The 12,753-nt window shown below is 38.5% G+C and overlaps 1 protein-coding gene across 4 annotated transcripts in view; it reads left to right on the forward strand.

The window, feature by feature from the left end:
* Positions 1–12,753, forward strand: part of MOB2 (MOB kinase activator 2) — a 108,861-nt gene that overhangs the window by 13,972 nt on the left and 82,136 nt on the right. Inside the window, exon 1 of one of the 4 annotated variants that reach the window (XM_015631227.1) lies at positions 2,578–2,678. The exons of 2 other annotated variants lie outside the window; for them this stretch is intronic. In XM_015631227.1, the coding sequence (XP_015486713.1) occupies positions 2,593–2,678 (86 nt within the window). In that variant the 5' untranslated portion in view covers positions 2,578–2,592. Of the gene's footprint in view, positions 1–2,577; positions 2,679–10,127; positions 10,193–12,753 lie in introns of those variants that run through there. One more of the 4 variants, XM_033515386.1, reaches the window with a different exon arrangement.

A 12,753-nucleotide genomic window follows, 5' to 3' on the forward strand; every position in this document is an offset into this window, starting at 1 on the left:
ATGGCTTCACTGGCCTTGGTGGTCTTGAATCTGCGGTGAACAGTTTAAATACTTGAAACTTGCTTATTCCTCTTGGTTATTCTGAGCTTAAGCTTTTTAAATTTATATAAACTTCTGTCACAATCTGAAGAATTGTTTTCAGTCTGGTAATATTTTGTGATTAAAACAAAATAATGCACTACAGTATTAAAGTTTAAGCCAGGTCACTAATTATAATCCTTCAGTAGGAATTACTTTCGCATCTGGTAATAGGAAATAAAAAGATTGTAGATTGAAGGTGCTTTCCCTAAATGTAATTGCCATTTAAAATTATGTAAATGTCAAATTGAAGCTTGTTCCAACAGAATGCTTAGGGTGAGGATCTGTGATAAAAAGAATAATGATTGGGGGTTTTTTTCCTCATTGAAAGAGTGTTTTCCGTGTTGATGGGGTTTTGTTGGTGGTGTGTATGCACAAGAAGGATCCTAGTATGTGTTCTAAACACACTTTGTATTTATCATTACTATGATTAGTTCCATGACACTACCTTAATATGCCCGCCTTTATTTTTGTAGTATAATTAGAGGAGAAAAGTCTTGATCAGGAGACATACAAAGACTAAGTATGTGGAAGAAGAAGATACTCTGCTGGGTATTTCAAGGACTAATACATAACCAAACCAGTTCAAGTACCTGATCAGTTAAATACTGCCTATGATTTGTTGGTATCATGCTGAGAATAAAACAGGTGTGTGTAGTGACTGGAAGCAACCCTCTTATATTCCTTGGATATTTTTTGCACTTTTGGCTTATGAAACCCTGTCTTCCTTCTTTAGTAGGTTTTTAATCAAATTGTTAATGAAAATATCGTGTACAGGTTATTGCACATGTAGATTTCTCAAGAATTTGCATTGGTTTAGCTAACTGTTTAAAAGATAACTGAAGTATGTATTGCAGTGTCCAACATTTGAGTCTTGTACCTCTGCACTGCCTGGTGAGATTCCATTTCCTTTAAAATAGAATTTGACTCATTCAGGTATTACATTCTCCAGAATATCTTGGAGAAGATTAAGTCCTGTATCATCTAAAGAATGGCCTTGTCCAATGCCAATGGAGCAGACAAGGCTGTAGCAACTCTTATGAGCCTTTATTATGAAAAGATGTTACAAGTGCTGTATCTTTTGTCCTCTTTTCTTCAGAAGGTATAGCTTTTACCAAAATAAAACAGAGAAGAAGTTGCTGATAAATTCTTTGGATAATTGTGAAAGTAGCTCACATCTGGGAGTGGAAGGAAAACAAAAAAAAAGTTGAACATGTAGTGCTTGCTTCCTCAGATGCACAATGGCAGCAACCAACATTTGTAGCCTCTCTGACAGACTTCAGTGGATTACACCTTGTCCAAAGAAAAGCTGTCTGCAATTTTAGCACAGCTGTGCCAAAGCAGGAGGTTCCCTTTCTATAGGGGAGGATTGTTGCTTTCTGTTGCTCCAGTTTCTCCTTCCACTAAGTCTACTCAGGGCAGCATTTCTCTTACTACACCTTGCAATAGTAATAATAAACAGAGCTGACATAAGCACAAACTAGGAATGTTTCTGAAGACTGATTATCGTAAAAAAACTCCAAAGTAATGATGTTGCTGTTTTACATTGATCCATGTTAGACTACAGTTGTGACTGTTCTCAGTGTTTCGGGTGCTGTTGTAAATAAATTCGTGTTCAAAAAATTGGAATGATTGTCCATATGCCCCAGTGGCCTCTGCTTGCTTTAATTTTCACTACTGTGACTACGAGAGAGATATTTTTACCCAGTATCTGACAAGTGAATACAAATGTCTTCTGTATGTGTCATTGCCACAGGTTTTTTTTGTCATAGCTTGATATTATGAGAACAAAAGAAAGCTGGGGACCCTAGTGAGAATGTTAGAGAGGGATTAACAGAGCCTTGTAGCTATGGAGTTAAGCTGGGCTTCTGTTTTCTCTGCCAGTGACATCTTGATTTATGCATACTGGGGATGTTTTTAAACACAGAAGCAATAGGAAATAAGACAGTTTGCTTCTAGCTTGTGTTTCCGGCAGGGCTTCTTGGCTTTGCCTTCCCGTTAGACAAGAGTATTCAGAACATAATCTTTTTGTTCCATACTCTTGTTGCTGTTTATTTGTTTGCTGGTTATGTAAAGCTCTCGGCTTGAATTTGTTCTCCCCTTGCCCAAATATTCCTTGAAGACGTCAGTTGGGAATGTGCATACCAAAAAAAAAAGAAATCCCTTGTGCACATCCTGTTTTCAGATAGTGTTATTTCCTTCAGTGTGGTGCTTCTACTGAGAATATGGCTCCACAAGGATATCTGCTGTGTGTGACTCCTAAGGAGAGAAGTGCACAACACATGGTGTAAGAGATGAGCAAGGGCGTTTTAGCTAATGCATGGAATAGTCGTTTTTTGAGTATACTTTTTTATTTTGTATATTACAGGTATCTAAGTAGTCTAAATTGCACTTCAGGATTTGGGTTTATTGGGGTTTTGTTTGTTTTTCTCAGGGTTCATAGTAGGAAAAATATAGTCAGTGTGGTAGCAGTTTGAATACTCGGGCTGTCATTGTGGAGCAGGGTACCCGCAGATGAACGCGCAAGCACTGAAAGCAGCAGTCTGGAACAGGAATATAAACTTCTCCCTTGACTTACTTCAAAGGTGCAGATTGCTGAGGTAAGCAAGCCTGCAAAATTGAGATGGATTAGCCGTAAAGTAAGCGTTAACTACTGTGAAAACAAGCCTTCCTCCATTGCCAAGCACTTCTGAGTGGCCTGTTGCTGGTCACTTGCTAAAAGGTGATATAATTTGCAATTCTAATAGTGTGACACCGTTTTCCTGCCATGCTGAAATACTTCCCAGGATTTCAATATAGATGAATATATTTCTAGCGAGCATAATTTTGCTTATAGGTTTAATCTAAAAGCATTGATGGAATTTTATTTTTATTACAAAGACAGGAGCTTTTAGAATGTATCAAAGGAGTTTTACTAGAAAGATGATGGATTTTAACCTCTAGGCCTGTCTCAGTGGTCTTTGGTATTAAATTGCTAATACAAGGTACTGATTAGGATCTTCCCATTCAATGCAATCATATTGCTTCATCTTTTGTAGGCTTCTGTAAAACAACCTCTTAAGCTAATGTAGTTACAGTGCTGATAAAAAATAAAATATGCCTTCATCTTTGTAAAAAAGCACATGAGTGTAGAAGCTTCCCTGGTACTTTAAGTGTTCTGAAACAATAAGACTAATTTTTTCTACCGAGAATTTAACCATAATATTGCAGTACTGGTTTTGTCAGTAAGTCCTTGCATGATGTTTGTCACCCATTTCTAATACCATATCTAGACTTTGTATTGTACCACACAGAAACTGTGCTATCTCTTGTGGTTTTGAGCTATGATAAAATATAGATGATAATTTTTTATTTTAGCAGTATTAGAGGCTGAATAATAAAAAGTGAAATTTACAGCCTGTAGGTTTTTTAATTTCATTTTTTTTCCTATTAGAATTCTCCTCCAGTTCTCCTATTGTGACAATATTTTGCATCATTATACAGAATAAATGGTTCTAATGTTTGTCATATAACTAATCAATTTTGGTTTGGAAAGTTCCTCTCCCTAATTCCTATCTTTAAAGTCTTTGTTATGATTCTAATTAGTAGGTATTAGCATATGTATCAAAATGCAGAATGTGCAAGTACTATTTGGAAAATTAAATGCTAGGTTTAGCTCATCATTTGTATCATTGAGCTTTATTTTGAACAAAACATTAGCACACTGAAGTATGAAAAGTATAAAATTATAGCATAAAATCAACATCAATAAAAAACTGTCTTGTGTACATGGCTTTTTCCTCTCTTAGTATCCATGCAGCTGGGCAGAAAAAGAACCATCTAACAAATGTGTTGATATTCTTCATGACTGAGACTGGAGAGGTAAATGTGGAATTCTCAATATGGAGTTGAAAGTATAAAAACATTAAATTGTTTTTATAATATTGATAAGTGGGAAATGGGATGGATCACTTGGAGGAGGAGGAGGAGAATTTTCCAGGCAAAACAAGCATATTTTTGTTTTGCCATTTACAATAATGGACCACCCAGCATAAATGCTGGTATCACCATGCCTACCATAGTCACAGCCATGGACTGGATGATCCTTGGCCCAGGAGCTCTGGCTACACCAGGAATTGTGCCCAATCACTTCTACTGTGATCCTTCCTCTATTTTTAAAACCTTCTCTTCTGGAAAGATGAGAAGAGAGGTGAAAAAAGCTGTAGAGCTTCCTAATTTTTTTCAGATTTGGCATAAATATATCATTTGGTATCTTGTTCTGCTCACTACAAATTACATAATTTTTAAATATATATGCTTTACTTTTCTCTCCAGAAGAGAGAAAACAACTGAAACAACTAAAGCTGAAGTAACAAATGAAGAATCTGTAAAGGTAACCTTGAAGATTTTCTGTGGGACTGAACTTCAGGTATAGTTTTACAAGGAGTAGTAGGTCTTTATAAAAAGCACCACAGTATCCTGTAACAAAATTCTTGCTATCACAGAAAGACTGCAATTTACGCCATAGTTCCCTGAGTGCTTTGGGACTGCTGAGAGAAGTGTCCTCCTCTCACTGTTGGAGCTGTTTATTCCTTTCTTTGCCAGCTCAAGTGCTTGAGTGCTTGGGAATTGGATCCTGCTACTAGTGATGCAGCTTAAAACTAATGGAAAGAAAACAGCATTTTATTTCAGTTGGGATCAATTTCTGATCTAATTCACTGTACAGCTGCACAAGTACCTCTGCATGGGAGAGGCACAGAGGGGAGATTGGAGAGATAGAGGGGGGAGTGGGATCAATTGTAATGGTGGTAGTGACAGTTTGCTGGCTTGATGTATTAGTAGAACTGTGTTATTAGGTGCTATGGAAACTTGTTAAGTGCTAGACAAGATGAAACCTTTTTTCTATAACCCAGGCTAAAATAATCCATTTTCAGTTAAGTAACATATCCTCTGAGAAATAATTTTTCCAGTGTCTATGAAGTTGTTCTTCACATTTGTTACAACTGTGGAACCAGAAATGTCACTGATAGAACATGCTTCTGTTTGGTGGGAGAAAAATAACCTCAAATCTGGTATCAAAGTGTAATCAGTCAGGATGGCCAAGTTGGTAAGCAGAAGATTAGAGGGGTCAGGGCAGTTGCAGAAAGAAGCTGCATGTTGGCTTGCTGGTTATGCTAATTGCTGCAGATTTTATGAGGTTTTGTGGTGATGATTTGTATGTACGTGTGTGATTTTTATGGGGTGGTAGGGAATGCTAATGTGGTTAATATGCTTCAACAGATGCTTTAGCACACTTTCCATAGATGCAGGTTTTGACTGAGTCTTAGCCTTTTTAACTTCACTATCATTGTTTGAAGAATAGTTTGTACATCAGTGTATTTTCTGCTAAAATTAGATTGGTTCTCTTTTATATGCAAGTTGCTTTGCCACAGCAAAGTGAATGCAAATTGGAGTCATTCTGTATAATTTCTTTTGTGTTTTGTCACCCTCTATGGTAACAGCCAGCAAAAACCTCAACTCCAAGTTATGCCTGTCTCTTGCTATATTTTTCTTTTCTGCTGACGTAACGCTCGGTACTCTGGGATGCTGTGTATCCTGGGGACAGAGATGCGTTCCCTTTGTGGATAGTCACATGTAATCTTTCTGTAAAGGACTGACTTAGATAAACACTTTGCCAATTGCTGGGTGCAGCTGTTAGGTCTGAAATCCTGTCTATTGAATATGTGATTATAGAAGAATAACGGTAAATGTGCTCCCTCTCTTAGTGCCACAGGTGGCAAACTCGTGCTGGCCAGGGCACCATAGGGAGGTTAGGAAGTGGGATGTGTATCACATACTGTCTATTGCCACATGCTCAGCCAGATGTTTTGGCATGTAAAAATCTAGTGTGTAACTTAAAAAAAAAAGCACTTAAAATGAAATTACATGAAGTTCTTGACTAAAATCAATTATAACAGAATGTTCTTAATTTGCTTTCGTTGCAAATTGTACTGTTTTGTGTGACTCACTGAAGATGACTAATTCTGTTCACCCTGAATTTACCTAGCTGCCATTCAGAGTACATTCCTTGTGACTCAGTTCATGCTTAAAATTTCTGATTTTGTGCACATTTTCCCAATAATATTTGTGCTTCTAGGATGCAAGGGGCAGTGACTTAATACACTTGTTACAGGACTAAGTATGCTGTGCTCAGGCACAGTGCTTTAGAGGTCTCCAGTGTATTGTGAAATGTAGCCATGTATGTTTATCAGGAGCAGCTGGTTTTGTTCTGTGGATGGATCCATTTGGGGGAAGGGGGACAGTGCCAGTGGCTTTTAGAGATTAGCTGGTGACAGTTTTGCTTGGGAAGCATATCAAGTTTTAGCAGAGCTACTCTAAGAGAGGGAGGAGCTGGAAAGGCACTGCACAAGCTCTACTGATCTTTTCAAGTGAGAAGAAGCCTTCAGGATTTGGTTATCTGCCTGTGGGTCTAACTGCAGCCTTGATTAGAGGAATGTGGAACACTTGCTACTGAAATAAAGATCTGGCTGAGCTGGTACAGGCAACATTTGGACGTGCAAGGCCTAGATGAGGCATCAGAGCAGCTGTGTCCTTGTGCAGGCGAGAGGGAGGCTGTCCAGTTTATTGGATCTTGTCAGATCATGGCAGTGCATGCTTCTTAAATCCCTCGGGGTAGGGAGGGAGTGTTGAAGTAAGGATGGCTTATTTTAGGTAAACAGATTTAGACAGCAGTCCATTTTCTTGTTCCTTTCCTGCTAAGAAATGTGGGGACATCTCACGAAAGGGTAACGTTCAATCTTTGAAATGCTCACATCTGGCATGTTTTGTGGGCAGGAGCTGCATGGCAGGTATGAGCTGGGCACAGGCCTGCAGCAGCCTGGTTAGCTTTGGTGCCTTTGTTTAATTCAGGAAGCGGTGGACGTGTGTTTGCTTTTAAAGCTTTTCCTATTCTCATGCTTCCCTCGTGCTTTTTCCTAAGTGGGTATCGATTAAATGTTGACAGTAAGGATTTGATGATTGTACTGCTTCCTTTTGTATTAAAGTGTAACTGTAAATTCTTTTCATAGTGAAAAAGCAATGGAAGACTTCGGGGTTTAACTCTTGGTTGCTAGAACTTCATGTATTTGGAGAAACAGAGGGGTTTTGTGGGGTGCACTCTTGTAGTATATTATAGTTATTGCTACATTCCGTCTACCTATTTTTAATATATGAAGCAAATGCCTTTCTCTCCAACTATGCAGAAGAGACTTGAGAATAATGCCTTTCAAACAAGTGCTGTATTTTGTTTGATTATCTTGATCTTGGAAGGGACAGCCTTGGTGCTGCATGTCAGAGTGTAATTCTGTACTGTCTCTTGCTGTGCTTGGAGAACTAGTTACACAGGAATGGATTCTTCTTTCTTGGAGAGGAAGGTCCCCTGTCTTTTGCAGTTTAGACCTGGCTGATATAGTACTGACTGATCTGAGAAGTGGGAGAATGATTGATAGATAAATTTTGGAGCTGAAAATTAGACGTAAGATACAAATAAGTAAATAAAATCTCTTCAAAGGAAAACATGTAACATTTGAATTGCACAGAACAACATGAGTTATACATGAGAAAGAACTTGTTCTGTGCATATACGCACATATATATGCATATAGGTCTGTGACAGTCCACTTGATGTCCGGAGTGATAAAACTGGAGGTCGTCATCTTGTCTTTTAAGCTTTTAAGTAGTAAACTTTTCACTCCCTCAGAGCAGAGTCATATGAAAAAACCTGATTAAGGCTGTGGTGCCACTGAGAAAAAACATGATGTGATTTTCCTGAATCTGTTACACCACTGGTAGAATATTGCTGCTTGATTAGTCTGTCATCTTTAGGAGGCTCTGAGATGCTCCACCAACAATTTGTGTCTGTATGCAGTGAATGGGGGACAAGAACTTTGTGGGATGAGGGAGAAGGTTAATGAGAGCCAAAAAGATACAGGCATGTTGATAAAAACAAAGTGATTGTCACTTTGGAAAACAGTAGTTATTCTATTACCTGTGGCTGAGTAGTCCCAGATCTAAACATTAAACTTTGAAGTTTTGGAACTTGTTTGGAAGCGGGTTGTAGAAGACCAGTAAATGAAGAGGCTATAGAACTTCTTTAATTTAACAAAATCTTCATTGAAAAATTTGAGAGAAATATTTTGAATGAATGATGTGTGTGGATTTGAGCACTTGGGAGAGATATGCTAAATCCAGCTCCCACCTGTTTCCTAAATCAAGCCTTAAAAAGTTCTGTAGTTTAATTGTAAACTTTAAAGTTGTTTTTTTCCCCTCCTCACTGTAGTGCTTTACTCAGTGTAATTGGGAACATTTTACAATAGTAATGAACTTGGCAAGAGAAGAGCCCTTTGCCTGCTGCCAGAGTAAAGCAAATAAACAAATAAGGAAAACAAAAGAAGATCCCTCCCTGTCCCCTTGGCGGGTTGCAGGAGCGGCTGGCACCGCTGGACATGCTGGCGGAAGGGTGGAATGTCCTGCCTTGCATTCCACGCAGATGGCCTGGACCCCAGCCACCCCAGCAGAGCAGAAAATACTGTGCTCTCAGCCATGCCACTTGTGATTTAATTGGAACTGAAGCTAACTTTAAAAAGCAGTGCATCATCAATTAGAACTGTTTTTATGTTCTTCCAGAAATTACACAACCGTTTTGCTAAGGAGAAGTTGAATTCTTCCATCAGACAAACATTAGTGGGAACTTCATCTTAAGGATAATACCTTTTCCTTTTCGGGTACCTTGCCACTCAGAAAAGCTCCGTATCCCATCTGAACAAAGCACAGGCATCACCTGAAGAGAGTAATTTTTCCGTAGTTGCGTCTTCTGGTTCTCAGCAAAATACTGGCTTTCTGCTTTCAAGGATAGTGACATAATGCTTCTGGGGTTGCAAATACCAGTGCAATTGCTCAGGAGCATTTGGGACTGCTTCTGGAGTGGTTTTTATATAAATATTGTCTCCTGATAAGTGAATAAATCTCATAGCACTCTTGCAGAAACCTACGCTCTGAAATTCTGAATTAGGTTCTGAGTATTTTATGTATTAAGACTGATTGTAGAAGAAATGTGGTTCTTGCAAGTCCCAGGCACTCACCTGAGCTTGTCTTTGTTTGCTGTCTGTAGCACCGATTATAATAACAGCTTCTTACCATTAATGAAATCTGCAGGTAGCAGGAGAGAGGAATGGTGCTCTTTTCCTGTAGCTTCCATACTGGTACTGTTTGGTTAGTCACCACTAAGGAAACAGACCCCTGTAACCTTAACTAAAGGATGCAGTAATGATGCCTTGTAGTTATTTATCAGGCAAAATCTGACACTGCTAGGGAAGTAGAACACCCTGTCCTTAATTGATGCTTTGTAGGTTTCTAGTAGGGAAAAATCTGTGACTAGCGTCACATGTTGTTTTCAAATCTGGAGATGGACTAGTTCATGTTTGTGGGATGAAATAATTTTAGGAAAAACATGGAAAAGTACTTCACCTAATTCTACAATGTAGTCTTTACACTGTGGAATGCAGGCTGGTAATTCAGTGCTTCCTGATGGTTGATAAGAAATTGTTCCTCACAAATGATGGAAGTATAAAAGCTGCTGTATTGATTTCTACTAAGTGTTTAATGACTGGGAGGACAGTGCTGTTTAGAAAACTAAGTCCAAGTAGTCCCTTTCCAGCAAAATATTTCAAGATTGCAATGCGAATCTGTATATTAGAATAACAAAGCACAAACCAGATTGTCTCACTTGAGGCCAATGAGTATTTAAGGCCAGTGCTATCTCAACAGCCATCCAAAGCTTTGTGAAGCAAGGAGACACCCAATGTGCAGGCACCAACCACCTGCCTGCTCCCGGTGCAGGAGTGCAGAGGGAGAGGTGAAACTTTAATATTGGTGGCCTTGCAGGTTTGTACTGTGGACTACTGTATGGATTCGTGGAGATTGTGCAGCTGTGAAAGAACACAACTGCAAACTGGAAGTATTTCCTTGTGAAGAAAACAGCCAGCAGCTGTTGGATGAGTGTCTTTTGTTGCCCTACCAGAGTTTGAGCCAAGTTTTAGATTCACAACATGAATTTTTTCAAAAACTTTGTGTTGCACCCGAGCATTTTTCTATGCAGGTGAGTGCATGGTAGTTACTTCTGCATTATTTTCACACTAAAAATGAAAAATCTCCTAGATCACAGTACATTGTAAGATTTGGTGTGTTGGTTTTCCAGTGTTTGTAATTCAAACCTGCAGCTCTTAACTTCCTACTGATAATATTTTACTGTTGGACAGTATCTTCACTTCCCCATAAACATGGTTTAATTGTGCAGGTTTCATGCTAATGTTGGCTATGATTATGCTAGGCCTCCCATTTACTCCGAAATGTTTTTCCCTCAGCTAAACATTGCTTTCAGATACAAACAAGAGGACAAATTACTTGCAGCACCAGATAAGTGTGTACGTGGTTGTCTGAAAAATGCTTTCATTTTTTCATCAGTGTATATTTCATGATGTCTCTTGTTCTAGAATGTCCAAAGGCAATTACCAAAAACAAATCAATGCTGTATGATAATTCTAAGAGAAATGTACTGCTTGGAGCTGACTATTTAAATATCACCTTCTTGCTAACTAAAATTGGAGGGAAAGGATTACATTAGCCAGTTAAAAAGGACAACAATCCCCGTTTTTAACAAGCCATGTAGCTTTTTCCACTGTTCTCAGCATCCCTTGGTCAAGCTCAAGAGAGCAACCTCAAAGTCGAGAATTGCTATTTCTTCATTAGGCAGTGTCCTTCAGCAGGGTTTATAATGGTGTGCTGTGAGTTCTGCTAACCAGTGAATTTTAGGTTCTATTTATTTCAGAGTTTCTTGTTGATGATTAATCAGTTTTATTTATTGCCCCGGTTGGTTGGAGGAATGTCTGTACACCTATTCCACCACAGCTTTCCAAAGTCTGCATTTGGTTGCGATGAACATGTGCTACAAGCCTATCCCAGAGACAAGAATGTGAAGTTATCTAGCTCTCCACCCTCTGAGTCCTTGAAGAACTGTTTCTGGTGAGGATGATAGAATACCTCTAAACTTGCTCCTCACAATTAAGTCTCTCTATATTTCCAGAAGGGGTGAGGGAAAGAATTTTGCTGTGTCCATATTGTTATAGTTACTTGCTAGGAGAATTTACTAAGAGATGCTTGTGAACATGAAATAAAATTATTTGCTTAACAAGTGGAGCTGCTCTTGATGTGACTAACTGGATTTCAGATTTTCTTGCTGTCTCTACAGAGAGCTTGTTTAGGACTCCAACAGAGCTGCATTTTTATTTTGAATTTGGCTATTAGCACACCAGGTGACTTCAGACACATCTCTTCAGCTCTCTTGTTTTTCACTTCCCATTTCTAAGAAGGCAACTTTCAGAAAGTTACTGAAAACTGCTGATATTTCAAAGACTCACATACGGTGATAGCCTTGAGATACTTAGTCTGCATCTTGTTAAGCTGTTGATAGGACTAAAACATTGGTAAATATGATAAATATCAAAATAGCCTAAGGGACAAATTAACTTTTGTTTAGTTCTTTCCTCAAGATGACTTTTTTATCCACACAGACCCTGACACCAGAAAATGCAGCACACCTGGAATATTAGGGAGTGGGTTGCCACCAGTGACTCCAGCCTGTGATTGAATTTCAGTGTGTCTTCACTCCCTAGTGTAATACGGGGGTACATAGGTTGCAGCTGGTTTTCCACTGGTCAGGATGGATATAGTTATCTCTATGAGCTTTGCTCTCACTTGTTGATTTTGGAGAAACTTTGTAGCTTCTGCACTGATTGCTAGCGCAGCACCTCAGGGGTGGCTGATAACCTACATTTATTGCTGTAGCAGCACTGCTGCAGGCCTGAAGAAAGAGCAGGAGTCAGAAAAATAACTTTAGTTTTCAGGTGCTAGAAAGAGTCTTACAAATCACATTGAAAATGTTTAAAAATTGATATTCTGTGTACATTTCATACTCTTCAGGCTAACAGGGAAATTTTTGCTTGTGTAATAGCCTAATCTGCAGATTAGTTGTGCATAGTTATAAAGAATTAATGCACTCTTGGTTCCAGCTAAATGGAAAAATTAACAGCAAACCATTTGAAGAACCAGCCTTGAAAATTCTGTACCATTCAGATGTTTTTATGTGGGCTTCTGAAAAATTATACTTTGTAAATGGAATATTTTCCCTGAAATAGGAAAAAAAAGTAGTATTTTTACTAAACTACACTGTCTAAAATGCTTATATTTTGACTGACTGGATAATAATAAATAACTGCTGTGGTAGTCCATGAAATAAGTGATAGTGGTAGTGAGGACAATGTTTTGAAACAATGATTTCAATTCAGATTGGCTTGTTTATACATTTTAAAAAGTAAGCAGGAGTTGCTAATAGAGCTACTGTTGTATTTTGTTTCAAAGTTATCTGTGAAACACTACCAGGAATTTTAAGATACATCTGGCATGACAATAAGTTGAATGACTTCTGGCAGCATTTACAATAAGAGACCTCTAAACAGTGTCTTGGGTACTTTACTTTTTAGTGTAGATAGATCTCCTACTTAGACCACATTTTCAAGGAAGCCTCTGAAAGGCGATGCAGCAGGTTTGTCAGACAGGCATACTTTACCATCCTGGATAGGTTTATTTTGCCTAGAATATCCA

This window comes from Parus major, chromosome 5, assembly GCF_001522545.3.
Source record: "Parus major isolate Abel chromosome 5, Parus_major1.1, whole genome shotgun sequence".
In the NCBI taxonomy this organism is placed as follows: Eukaryota; Metazoa; Chordata; class Aves; order Passeriformes; family Paridae; genus Parus; species Parus major.